General features: G+C 32.4%; 1 protein-coding gene across 1 annotated transcript in view; it reads left to right on the top strand.

Annotated features, from left to right (window-relative positions):
• LOC127732057 (uncharacterized) overlaps positions 1–12,135 on the top strand; it is a 37,496-nt gene extending 25,361 nt beyond the window's left edge. Inside the window, exons 7-10 of the mRNA XM_052241108.1 lie at positions 6,441–6,551; positions 8,867–8,950; positions 9,628–9,706; positions 11,406–12,135. Of these exons, the coding sequence (XP_052097068.1) occupies positions 6,441–6,551; positions 8,867–8,950; positions 9,628–9,706; positions 11,406–12,009 (878 nt within the window). The 3' untranslated portion in view covers positions 12,010–12,135. The remainder of the gene's footprint in view (positions 1–6,440; positions 6,552–8,866; positions 8,951–9,627; positions 9,707–11,405) is intronic.
• Positions 12,136–14,867: the final 2,732 nt, after the last annotated feature.

A 14,867-nucleotide genomic window follows, 5' to 3' on the forward strand; every position in this document is an offset into this window, starting at 1 on the left:
AGACTATACAATTGTATGCTCATTATACCTTTTGTCTTTTTATTTTCTTTACTAATAGATAATTGGTATAATTAAATGTGGGCAAACCAGAAGTAAACCGTTCTTCAAGGGTCTGTCCTTGGACTCCTGTTTTTTTTAGAGTATACTAAATGACATTGCGGAAACACTTAATTCTCTCTGTAGACTCTTGCAGATGACACGTCGTTCAGCTAGGCGGATCACTATGCATTGTAGATATATACATATATATATATATATATATATATATACCAATTTAAATTGCTTAATTTTTATAGGGATGTAAAAGTACCAAGCCAAGTTCAACTAGTTAACCTTAGTCAAAATTTACTATTATATTTTAACGGCCGTTTGTTTGCGATGTTTAAATACGCAGACTCTGTTGTAACTACTCTACCGTTGTCAAATTTGAAATATTTACAAATTTAGATCGTTCAGTTTATTTCGAATTCTTATTGACGCAATCGTTCTTGTAACATCATAACTGTCGTCACCGTTAAAGCTTTAGAATTGTGCTAGTTCATATCGCACATTATTATTTTTATTTAAAGCATATATTTGAACTCTCTGTTGTAATTAGTCATATACCCTATGTCGTGTTTAACACAAATTTAGAATTGTGCAAGCGTCTTACCTGATGTTCGGTTTGACTTTTTTATTGTATAAATTTCAAGATTGTTATAGTTTAATCTAAGTAGACTGATATATGATTCATTCAACATCACAATCATATTTACTGATGAAGCATATCTATTATCCGAAATATTTATAAATAATTACATTTATAGTTCCTATTTTGTTATTGGTGTTGTTGTGTACACTTCTTAGGCGTTTATATATATATATATATATATATATATATTTATTTATTCTTATATTGGTACCGGTTTAATACTGGTTTGCCCACATTTAATTATATCAATTATCTATTAGTAAAGAAAATAAAAAAAGACAAAAGGTTTAATGAGCATACAATTGAACCCCAGCAGAAATATTTTTGAGTTTGTTTTGAAGAAGACTGTTTTAAAACCACTATTTGTTTTCTATCATTCAGATAGTTTTTAAACCATTTCAATAGATTACCATTTATGCCATAAGCTATCATTTAATGTATAAGTCCATCGTGCCAAACTTTATCAAAGGCTTTTGAAAAATTGCAAAAAATCAAAACAACTAATCTCCTTCTTTTCCAGCAAGGTTAACATGCAATTATATATTCCTAATAGTTGATGAACAGTTGAGCATTTAGGGAGAAAACCAGATTGATATTCATATATTAATGTATTTCTTTGTAAGTGGTTGTAAACGTGTTTATTTATATCACGTTTGACGATTTTACTTATACAACTAATGAGTGATATTGGTCTAAAAGCTATTACATTTGCAAATTTACAGGTAGATGGATACTTACACTGCTGTAGTGGCTAATTAAATGTTATATTTAGTGGAACTGCAATTTTTATCGGGACAAATTTTGAGTATCTTATGACTTATGATGTCAGGATCTGATGCTTTGTTGGGATTTAAAATGTTGATGATATCAACAATATCGTTAGTATAAATCACTATAACGATCAATAAATCGTTAGTTTTTCCTTCAAAATCGGATAAATGAGTATCCATTCCTTCCAAAGATAAATAAGACAGAAATACGTATTTAGAAGGTCGCATTTCTCGTCGTCGCCATAGACAAAGTCCTCAAAACTGTCATCATTTGAATATTTTAGAGTGGGGGTATACTTTAAGATCCTTTATTGGGTTAAATCAGCATCTTCATAAGTTTTCAGTAAGTTTTAGAATTGGAAGCATTATCTTAAATAATATTTTCCAAATTTTTCTCCAAATTTTCTTTCGCTTCTATTTTCGTATTATTCACTTTGTTTCTCGATTTTTTATATTTATTAATATCTGTTACTTTTTTAGATTACATTGCCTTTTTTGAAGTATTTCCCTTCTGTGAATTACTTTTCTAATTTCATTTTAAAACAGAGTTTTCATTGCCACGTATAGTTACAACTTTAGTTGGAATGCTCGCTCTTGCAATTTCAAGATTTTTTTTAGTGAATATACTGACCATTTCATCATCTTCATCATTTCAGGTATAATATACAAGTGTTTTACAGAATTCGTGAACAAATAGGAATTCAGGAAATGGTGTTTAATATTTATCGCCCTCACATCTCTTTTATGAAGTCTCTCTAAAAGAGTGAGAATGAAATGAACTAAAATGCATAACAACGGGATGACTATTTTTGTAATTATATCCACTTCCTTCGTACCATATCGTCTGCACTTAATAAAACAAAACAAAACAATCTAAATATAAATAATAAGAACTGATACATTAATTCTTTTTTTGTAAAAAAAATAATATAATATATAATTTCCGTACTCGCATGTATTTTATATGACAGAAGACCGCGATGAAGACACTATTGGTTTTTCAAAAACGAGGGTTTTAACAGTATTGAAATACAGTTATGATCTTTCGACTGTAATGACTTTTTTAATGACGTTTTTCAACTACAATAAAAAAAGAGACAAAGACAAAATCAAGAATAAAACTTACCTTTATAACTTTTGTCACAGTTAGCCATTCCATAATAATGAGATGTAACATCCGTTTTGATCTTTCTATTTTAAAATCGGTGACATAATTGTCCCAATTTGTTGCATAAAGTCAACATGCTGTTCGAGACGAGATGAAACCCTTTACTGAAATACAATCGCGGTGGGTAGAACAATATTTCGGGCGGATAGTGGCGCCGTCAACTGATTGTTTGGCACATGTGATTTACGGAATGTCAACAGATTGGTTATGTGTGATACTCGAGAGGAGGGGTAAAAAAGCCCTCGAAAGCACAGCTTTCGCGTGCAATGTTCCCCCATCCTATCATGTATTTACACATAACCAATCATTTGAAGTTTGGTAGGTAGAACTTATTTTGCACATGTTCCATGATTCTGTGTTGATTGTTTATCAAGGTAATCTGTAAACTTCGTCATCAAAACCCGCCAGTTGTTTAGCAGCTAAAGTTTTCGATCAAAAATCACTGAATGAAATATTTTGCACTGATTATGCGGTATGGATTCGTAATAAATGTAAAATAACGTGCATATAAGACCTAGGATAATATTATATATGTATGTATTTGTTCAATACTTCCCTTCGCGTTATAAAAATTTTACAAGAAACTCGTATCATATGACTTTAACAATAAACGCTCTTAGTTGATACCATATTGCGTAAGAGCATAGTAATTTTCAGAAAAAATCCAAACGAATCAAATTTCTTGACGTGTAATTGTGCATAGCCATGCTCATTAGTCCGGGACCATTTATCTTTTGTGTTTTTAGAATGGGTTTTTTCTCGGAAAATGTTTTTTTATTTTTTTATTTTCTTAAAAAAGCATACCATATTTTTAATAACATACAGGAACAAGAAATGCTTTTAAAACTCAATAAATGTTAAATGTATTCTTTCTTCCTAAAAAATCATGGAAACAAACTATTTCACTTCTTTTCGGAAACATTAATAAATTTAGAATCAAACAATTTGATTAAAAAAAATCACCCTCTCCCATAATACATAAATGGTTGGTGCTTAAACACTTTCGAAAGAAAAATCATAAGGAATAATGAATGCAATCAACAGTTCTGCTGTTACTATTATAAAACGATTTTGTGTCTCCTTAATATTGATATACTTGGTTAAAACAAGTACCTGTCTACTATTACACGCCTTTTTCTTTTTTATTTCTGCCGATTTAGACACGTTTCTTATTTTTGATATATGTTACTATTCTTCGTGAATTTAACATATAGGCATTACGAATTTATCCAGTCTTGGGACCTAGTGTCATTTAATTTGGTTCGTAAATGGCACCAGATGAATGCTTAGTCAATGCATTTTTAAATTCACGCGATTTGCACTATTTTACTATCATCTTTATTAAACTGTTCCGGGATTCATCCACAATGCAATATTTATTTTCATATACCAATACCAATATTGTTGCGACGTTCAATACTATGATTTGTCAAAAAGTTACTGTTGTTGCTAGTAATAAAGTGTACCAATCCTCACTTTTTAGCTCACCTGACCCAAAAGGGTCAAGTGAGCTTTTCTCATCACTTGGCGTCCGTCGTCCGCCATCCGTCGTCGTCCGTTAACTTTTACAAAAATCTTCTCCTCTGAAACTACTGGGCCAAATTGAACCAAACTTGGCCTAAACCATCCTTGAGGTATCTAGTTTTAAAAATGTATTCGATGACCCCGTCGACCAATCAAGATGGCCGCCATGGCTAAAAATAGAACTTAGGAATAAAATGCAGTTTTTGGCTTATATCTCTGAAACTAAAGCATTAAGAGCAAATTTAACGGGGTAAAAATGTTCATCATATCAAGATCTATCTGCCCTTAATTTTTCAGACGAATCAGACAACCCGTTGTTGGGTTGCTGCCCCTAAATTGGTAATTTTAAGGAAATTTTGCAGTTTTTGGTTATTATCTTGAATATTATAATAGATAGAGATATACTGTAAACAACAAAAATGTTCAACAAAGTAAGATCTACAAATAAGTCAAATGACCAAAATTATCAATTGACCCCTTAAGGAGTTATTGCCGTTTATAGTCAAATTTTTACAATTTTTCGTAAATTTTTACAATTTTTCGTAAATTTTTGTGATCTTTTACAAAAATCTTCTCCTCTGAAATTACTGGGCCAAGTTAAACCAAACTTGGCCTAAATCATCCTTAGGGTATCTAGTTTAAAAAATATATCCGATGACCGCATGGCTAAAAATTGAACATAGAGGTAAAATGCAGTTTTTGGCTTATGTCTCTGAAGCTAAAGCATTTATAGCAAATCTAACGGGGTTGAAATGTTCATCAGGTCAACATGACCGAAATTGTCAATTGACCCCTTAAGGAGTTATTGCCCTTTAAAGTAGATTTTTCACTATTTTTCGTATTTTTTTTTAAACTTTTACAAAAATCTTCTCCTCTTAATCTACTTAGCCAAATGGCATTAAACTTAACCACAATTATTATTAGAGTATCTTGATTGAAAAATGTATCCGATTACCCTGCCCTACAACAAACATGGTCCCCATTGGTAAAAATAGAAAATAGGAGTTTACTGTAGAAGTCTAAGGGAAAAATGTAAAAAAACCAATTTCAAATGGTCACAACTTGAAAACTAATTTAAATAATGATAAAGGGTCTTCAGTGACAATTGTAAGACTACAATGGGATGATTTGATTTTTTTCCAGGGGGTGCAATTTTTTCAGGGGGAGGGAGGGTGCTAATAATTTCTCCTTGATATGTTCCATTTTCAGAATTATTCAGTGTAACTTTTTCTATAAACCATTATTATATCTTTTCTTTCAGCATACTTATATTGGGTGAATGTCCCCTCAGATCTGGCGGGTTAGTCGGAGTCAGGGGAACCCCTGCCCAATTTTTTTTATTTTTTGTTACTGGATATCACTATAGATTGAGTAATACTGTCAACAGCAAAAATATCAAGAAAAGAAAGATCTACAAATAAGTTAAAATGACCAATTGGCAATTGACATCTTATTGGAAAGTTATTTTCTGCGATTTATTGGTAATTTTGTAAATCTTTTAAAAAATCTTCTGCTTTTAATTTAACTACTGGGCCAAATTAATCCAAACTTGGCCTCAATCATTATTAGGGTATTTATATGACTTTAACCTTATTTTACATGAATTCCAAAACCACAGTAGATACTGGTGAGCGACACAGGCTCTTGAGAGCCTCTAGTTTTTTATCTCACATATTCGCCATTTTCTTTTTGATGTGACCAAAAATCTTAAACGTTGTTAACACATTACCGGCGTATTAATGTTGTTTGCTCGGTTTGGTTTGTTTACTTGTTTGTTTAGGCTTTTTCAGGAGGTTGGTTGTTTTTGGTTTTGTTGTTGTTTTCGCTGTTTTCTCATTTACAACGTTCGTACAATTATTTAGTTCTAGATAATGATTTTGGAGATACTATTCATTGTTGTAGATTGAATTTTTTAAAATTTATATATATTTATTAATGTATAATATTGCGAATTTTGATGTACAATGTGAATATATTTACAAACAGCACCGAATGTTAACAAAATAACAACCAACCTATCATATTCAATTGTAGTCTCTTCAATATGTTGGTTTGCTTTCTTTTATTTTCAACATAATCGGTTTAGTCTTTTACATGTTAGAATATTTTCATAGAAAAAATTTCCGACATAAATGCCGAAAACCATGCATGCATTTTCATTAATTAAGTGCGGTCATTTTTCATATTTTTTTTTTTATAATTAAACTGATCATTTCAAGTACCCTTGTATTGTGGTAAAATGTGTCCTTCTTTCGTGGTTAGTTTATTCACCGTTGTTGTGTTACAGACGTAACAGAAAACTTACAACCTGGTAAATGTTTTATATTGAAAAAAGACAAAGACAGAGAAGAAAAGGAAAATTGTAAAAACAAACACTTACCATTTTTCTGTAGATTCGGTAAGTAAAACTTTGAAAAGAAATGATATGAAGATGACAAACATACGACCATTGATTGTTCTGATTATAAAAGAGAGGCGAAAGATACCAGAGGGACATTCCAACTCATAAGTCGAAAATAAACTGACAACGCCATGGCTAAGAAAGAAAAAGAACAGACAAACAACAGTATACAAAACACAACATAGAAAACTAAAGACTGAGCAACACGAACCCCACCAAAAACTGGGGGTGATCTCATGTGCTCCGGAAGAGTAAGCAGATCCTGCTCCACATGTGGCACCGGTCGTGTTGCTCATGTTAGTGTAAACCTGGTAATAAGTTTAATTCGGTAGGTCACATGCGGGAAAAGGAGAAGGGATTGTAGTTACGACATTAGGAACATATCCGTTATCATCTGTAACGGTCAACCAACTCGTGATGGCGTCCGTAAAACGTACTAAGGGATGATTTCAACTTTAACTCTTTGAACTCATCTTGGTTTAATAGCTTCCTTGTTAGCAGCAACCCTCTATCAAGGAAATCATCATAGGAAATACAAGCCCTGGAATATTATATCAACTGGGAGATATATACTCCGTATGCAGGCGCTGCTGGAATGTTGCTACATAGAAATGGAAAGTTCGTAATTGGAAATCTGAAATCATCTCTTTTGTCGTAAAGTTTTGTTTTCAACCGACCCTCATTGTCAATGTATAGATGTAAGTCACGATATGAGGCAGACTTAACTGTATCTGTTGTATCCTTTATCTCAAGTTCGATGGGATAGATGCGTTTAACATAGTCACCAAATGTTCAATTATTTAGTGAGAGAGAATATCATCTATATAGCCGAAAGTAAATTTAAAGGATACTGCTTACTTCTTTTCTTTCCTCCTAAGAAGTTCCTGTATAAAGTCAGTCTCATATGAAAAAAGGAACAAGTCGGCAAGAAGAGAGGCACAGTTTGTTCATAAAACATACGAGAGAATAGATATATCAAGAGAGCAATCAAATCGATGAATCGGAGAAAAGCAGACAATAACAACAAACAGACACGTTATCAATATATAACACAGACAACTAACGATTAAGAAGCATTAAGTTCAACAAAGTCAGACATTTCCTACACCATTAAGTACATCCGTCGTGTTTCTCATCGGTAGTAAGTCGTATTTGCAGAAATTATTATGTTTTTCGGCCTGTGCGTCCGTTTGTCAGTTCGTCCGTCTGTCCCGCTTCAGGTAAAAGTTTTTCAGGTTAAAGTTTTTGGTCAAGGTAGTTTTTGATGAAGTTGAAGTCCAATCAACTTGAAACTTAGTACACCTGTTCCCTATGATATGATTGTTCTAATTTTAATGCCAAATTAGAGTTTTGACCCCAATTTCACGGTCCAGTGAACATAGAAATTGATAGTGCGAGTGGGGCATCCTTGTACTATGGACACATTCTTGTTGGTCATCTGTGACACTGATATTTCATAGAGGTAACCCAAATAATGCTGATGGCTTTCGAAGTATGACTTTAGCTTTTCCGTTTGGCATCATCCTTGTACGCATCAACTTTTGTCTTTGAATATTAAGTTATTCAGGATATTGGTGTTAGATAGTCTTTATCGTTAATAAGTATGTTTAAGGGTAAAGGATTTGGAGTAACTTAACATGCAACACTATTCCTTATTCCTTTCAAATAAAGTATAACACAAGCAAACATTATAACTATACATTATTGTTTATAGGAAAGATGAAGCCCGCTTCCAGGTGCGGGATTTTCTCGCTTCGTTGAGGACCTATTGGGGGCGTGGTCTGTTTTCTGCTCTTTGGTCGGGTTGTTGTCTTTTTGACATATTCCCCGTTTTCATTCTCAATTCTATTTATCATTTGCCTTATTCAGAATGTTTGGGCAATCAAAAATAGTAAGCCCAATAAAAACAGTCAACCCCATGGTCAAAATGAAAAACTACGATAGGACAAATAGTAGTTATTAAGTTGAAATTGAAAGTGAAAATAGTAATAAAAGCACTGCCCTCTTTTTGATTAAGACACCTTTTCCCATCCTTTCCACTCCTTAAATGGTACAACATGTACCGTATAGGTTTAAAAAATGAGAGACCTTTCCGAATCAGAATTGGAGAAAACATGAAATAGTTTTTTGTCTTTATAGTATATTTGCATCTAACAATCTCTTACACTATCAATTAACATTATTCGTATTAAATCAGTTACAAATTATTCAGACTGAAAATGTATCATTCCAGTATCATTGCCAATATTATTATTTAGTTTGTTATTATTATTATTAACATGCTATATTACATATTTTGGAATGTATTACAGAGAAGGATGAGGATAAAGGGGATATAATTTCGATTCCGAACCTTTCGATGCCGCAGAAAAATGTTCAGTCTGACGATTTGGGAAGTAAGTTTGATAACTTTTGACTAACACAGACCAGTGGTGACAATATTTTTATAACTTTCTCAGTTCTAGTTAATAATGCTCTGTTCCAAGTTCTCATTTCACAGTTCTAAATGGCATTACTCGTTTCTTAGTTGATATTTCTCACCAAAAAGAAAAGAGACAATATGTGACAGCTGTAATTCAACAACAATTATAGTGAGTCTGTATAATTATAATCTTTATCAGTAAGTCTTTTTTCAATATTTATTTAATAATGTTTAATTAAAAATTGTCTACTGTAAACAACCGCTACAAATTACCTATTTTCCAAAGTTTCTTTCTCAGTTGAATTGGAAAATTTTCTTCCAAAATTAATAAGAATGAGGTGCTCGTTGTTGGTGTATTTTGTCGGACTTTCCAATGTTTTTTGTTTATTCCTTTTATCTTTTTTATGTAATATTAAAAACTATATATTTGAAAACGGAATGAGCCGTGGTTGTGTCAGTCACAACAAAAAAAGTTATCAAAAATAACAGCGTTATGGCTGTTTTATTTGTAATAAAGCCTGTTATAGAATAATTTAAGATATTAAATTTTCCAACGAAATGTAACAAAGAATTATTATATAAGATTTTGTATAACATTGCATAGGATAAACAGATTCTATATTTTCTAAATTTTCATATCATATTTTGCAGGCATAGCAGCTGGAACTGTAACATCAATTATTGTTGTTATTGTGGTGATTTCAGTTCTCGTTTTCATTCATCGAAGAAGGTACTACAATATGTTTCCCAATATGATTACTAGACGTATTTCACATTTAAAAACTATTTGCTACCGCAAACCCCTTATGACTATATTAAATCAACACAAAACTGAATACTTTGATAAAATTGATATGAATTAAAGAAAATATTTTTTTGGCATATTTCAATGTAATAGAAACAAAAAAGGTGCAACATACAGTAAAGGTCATCATACAGGTTGCACTTTTTTTTACAGCTGTTTCACAAACCACGCCTTTTTTGGGGGAGATAGATAATATTCACAGGTATTTTGTTTTGTTTACCTACTGGTTCCCGGATATGATCTCTATGTTCCATCTCATAGAAACACAACTTGGGAATTTTCCCAGTATAAATACACATTGATAGTGGCCATATTGAATTGTTAGGAAAACCCAAAAAGACGGGAGGGGTAGTGCAGAATTTTAGTATTACTTTAAACTCTTAGAAGTTCGAGGCATATACATGTTGAAAATATGCCGCATAGCCCTATGTTTTGACCTTTGAAAAAAATAGTAGTTCATATGAACTTTCAATTCTGGGATATACTTTTTTTTACGAACATTCATAGTAAAAGTGACACAGTTTTAGTCGTAAAGGGAGTTCCTATGGGAAATTACATTGTCTATAATTACAGAATTGCAACCTATATTAAAGTCTTTTTATATGAACTAAATAAGATATTAAAGGTATATAAATATACGTCAATTATAAAACAACCAAACAAAGAACAATCGTATCTACTTGAAGTATAATAAAAGTTTCAGAGTACGTAAACTGCTGATATAGCCCATACCAGAATCAAGAATTTAAATTTAAAATAATAATAAATGTAAAGTAGGTTATTTCCCTTTTCGGGCAGTAGAAATGATTCACGGCAATGAAGCTCAATGGAGATATAAAAATAAGAAGATGTGGTATGATTGCCAATGAGACAATTCTCCACCAGTGACCAAATGACATAGAAGTTTATAACTATAGGTCACCGTACGACCTTCAACAATGAGCAAAATCCGCATAGTCAGCTATAATTATAAAAGGCCCCTAAATGACAAATGTAAAACAATTCAAACGATAATGTTATGATTCATTTTTGTCGATTATATACCCAGTTCCATTTTAAAGCTGCTTTCTTGGCTTCCGCTTCCTTTATATCTGTTTAGTCCTTGTTGATTTAAAGATAATACTTGGTTCATATAAATTTCAAATTAACAAGGGTCTTTTGCCTACAGCCAGTAATCAAATTCAATTATCAAGCTGGTAATTTTGTAAATTAAAGTGAAGCGTAGATTTACATTTACTTCTCATCACGAATCTGCTCTACATCAAACGATTATGTATACTACTTTAACTTAAAACAAGGAAATAACCCGTATGTAATTGCAATTTTAAAATTAAATTCATTATTTCGAAATAAAATTTCATAACTGTACTATATAAATCCAGAATTCCTATAACATTTTGACAATGTTCATTCAAATGACAAATAATCAAAACGGCAGAATAAACATAATCTTAGGATAACCGGACTGTTGTTAAAAAGATGACGTCGATACTGAATCATAAGAAATCGCGTGGATTTACAAGGCAAAAATTGCAAATACACGACTTGGAAATGATTTTTTTTCAATTATTTGAGCTATTTATTTGTATATATTTATAACTAAACAGTCAACTATTCCTTTTAGGCTGTCTAAAAAGACACCGACCCTTCACGAATCACAAAATAATAGTCGTCTGCAAGATACAGTGGGGTTGCCTAGTAACTACGAAACCTCTAAGGCTCCAGTATACTATGAAATAGACGCTGAAAACTTTGGTCCACACAGTGGAAAGTTGAATTGTTCTCGTGCAGTTAATAACATCACTTACGACCAGGTAAATTCTTACAAGATTCCGAAGTCGCAAAATGTGAACCAAAGCACAAACAGTTCTATTTTAACAAATTTGAACTCCCTCGAGCTTCAAAGAAATGTTGATCCAGATGAATATGAAATGGCAAAGGTAATAAATGTAACCGGGAATTCTTCTGAAGGTGTACATTCCAGTAATTATTGTTTAGCAAAACCAATTACAAGTAACACAGAAGAAGAATCCGATCCGTATGACATTAACAGAGACTACGATCATCTAAATAACGTCAAGAAGAAAGAAGACCCGATTACAAAAGTATACGACCACCTACCAACAACTGTTACTGATGACCCTACTTACGATCACTCTAATCTTAAGAGTGTTTTAGACAATGATGGCTATTATGATCATTTTACGATTGACGGAGCAGATGTATGATACAAAAGTTTTGTATAAAGGTGCTTGCATATACACTTTCAAGGATTTGACTTTCTAAAACTGTAAGAGTTTCTTACATACTGAGTTTTAAATTTGAACAGATCTATTAAAAAGATGTTGTATGAATATTTGTTGTTAATTATCTTTTCAGTATCACAAACCAATGTCTATGTTTTATTTTTAAATAGACACGATAACAAGGTGACAATAGAAAACTGTAAGTTAAAAAAAAACATTAGCCAGCATGAAAGAAAGACAAACAATAGCGAGACAAACGTTAACATCACACACAAAAAATGAAGAAAAAGCAACACCATCGTAACAAACAACCACTGATTCACTCAAGTGCGTGTACTCTACTAGTTACACATACAGTGTGGTTACTGATAAGTGTTACCATGACATTCTATTCGCAGGAATCTATGTCATTTATGAAAATCGGCTTCCAGATTCATTGGTTATTTGAACTGTTATAACTGTTCTGCAAATTAGAATATTTGGTAGATTTGTTGACGAATGTGTTAAACTGATAACTGTTCAGAGTTTGGTATGCCCTATGAACACCTGTCTTTCAATAAAGATCGTGAACTTGCCTCTGAATGGATGTCATTATTGTCTTTGGTTGATATCCCAAATTTATTTCTAGTTTAATGTAACATGTGCAAGAAATACACTTACAAATTTATAAAAGACACTTCACTAACTTGTCAAACGATAAACAGAGGAAACATTAACAGTCAAATTAGTAAACTATGTAGCATCCTTATATGAATTTATGACAATGAAAATCTTAAAGAAAGTTTCGTATATTCACATTTCGTCATGTTCAATATACAATAAAAGAAAACCGGAAGATTGAAGTGCAAGATAAGCTGCTTACCTTTCCTCAGCTCCTTATTATAACCCTGCTCTTGGTGGGGTTCATCCTGCTGAATCGTTAATTTGATATGCATTGTCCGCAACCTTGTTCGTCTTTTTCGTCGTTTTTCGTTTCTTTTCATGGCGTTGTCATGTTTTTTTTTTACTTATAAAATGTGAATGTCCTTCCTATAACCAAATGTTAAACCGTTGTAAGGTTCGACGCGGCATGTTATGACTAGTAATTTTTTCTCGACTATATTTTATATCTTTATTATATGCAACGATTTGTCAGAAATTAGTTTGTAAAATCAGTATTGTTTGAAGTAATGAATAAAATTCTACATATACCTCAGTCTAAGGTTAGCTTAAGTCTGATTTAAAAAAAAAGTTTAAAAAGGTTTCATGTTCTTTTTGTCGTCCTTATTTCTGAAAAAAAATTAAATGCATCCTTCACCAACCTTTTAGTCTTCGCGTTTGTTGCAATATCCCACTTAATTGCTGGTTGGTTTGTTCCCGCTGGAGATGTCTATTTTCAGCTAGTTGGTTTTTTGATATCTTCAGTTGAAAACTCGGTTAATTAATTTCATGACGACAAATGTGATGCTTATTCATATCTTAGACCTTGTTTTAAGGCTTGTGTAGATCTATGCCAGCTAATTTTAGCTGTGCCACCACGAACCCTGATAGTCTTGTACCTACCGATTCGAGTTTGCTATTCAATGCTGTAAGAACATCACGTCGAAAGTATCGTAACATTTTGGTCCTAGCTTGGTCAAACTGAGATTTGGTGGCGTATCTCTTTTTTACATCATAGAACAGTTACTGTGAGCGATTCCTGTTAGAATCTTCTAATAATAGTCAGATGATCGCATCGAGTATCTTTGCGGATTGAGTAAAGGTGCATTAGTATGCTGGTCATTGATTGTTAACTTTGGTTGGCATATTTGCCTCCAACCCAACACAGTTTATTCGTTTTTCTGAAATATTGTGGTTGCGATTTTTTGTTCTTTTCCGGAAGAAAGATTTACGATTAGATTTAGCTTAGTGAAAAGTACACAAAAAAGAATATTATAAGCGTGAGCTTTATTTTTGTTTATTTCATTCATCTTTTACAATAACAAACAATTCACAATTAGAATAAACAAAATTAGGGTAAATTGTGCAAAAATAAATGTAAAGCAGAAAAAGCTGCCAAAATCTCAGAATTGCAAAGATCAGAGCAAAAAAATGAAATTGTTCACCAATGAAAACAATGGTTCTTCGAACCAGCGATCGTAAAGTTGCTAGAGGCAATACAGGGAATGCCATTCCAAGCAAGTGTTCGTCAACTCATTTCGAGCGATTACCTAACACTTCTTTGTTGATTAACGTATATGTTATATCAATAACCGTGCAGGGGGTAAGTACTGGTAGTGTGTTCCGTAAATAGAACAATAGAAGAACCAAAAAAATGCAACCTTTTTTGACAGTACACTTTATATACCAGTCATCTGTGGTTAATGTTTTCAAAATAGAGCCAGGCGGCGTAATGCTTAGTGACTACGACGCTAAAAACTGAACTACTACGTGGCTATGAATGTTTGTGGCGGAAAGAAGGCTATAAAACGAATAAAGCGTATAAATATGTCACGTATAATTAAATAAGAGGACATTTAATACTGAGAACAAACAGATCGGATCTTTTAGTGAAAAAGTATAGAAGCTATTATCGAGTGAAAAGTAAAACAACAAAAATACCGAACTCCAAGGAAAATTCAAAACGGAAAGTCCCTTAACAAGTGAACGATATTGTGTCTGCCAAGAAACAGAAATAACGAACCGATCAATCGGTTTGAACTTGTTATCGTGGCACAAAGGCGTGATCGCTGAATAGCTTCTAAATTCTGTGGTGTGTGAGAAGGTTGAGCATTACTAACTTCTATGGTATTTTCTTTCGAAGCAACCGGCCGATAATGACACCTAACCTGAAATATAATTTAATACATTTAAATGACCAA

Source organism: Mytilus californianus, unplaced genomic scaffold (assembly GCF_021869535.1).
Source record: "Mytilus californianus isolate M0D057914Y unplaced genomic scaffold, xbMytCali1.0.p SCAF_22, whole genome shotgun sequence".
Classification (NCBI taxonomy): Eukaryota; Metazoa; Mollusca; class Bivalvia; order Mytilida; family Mytilidae; genus Mytilus; species Mytilus californianus.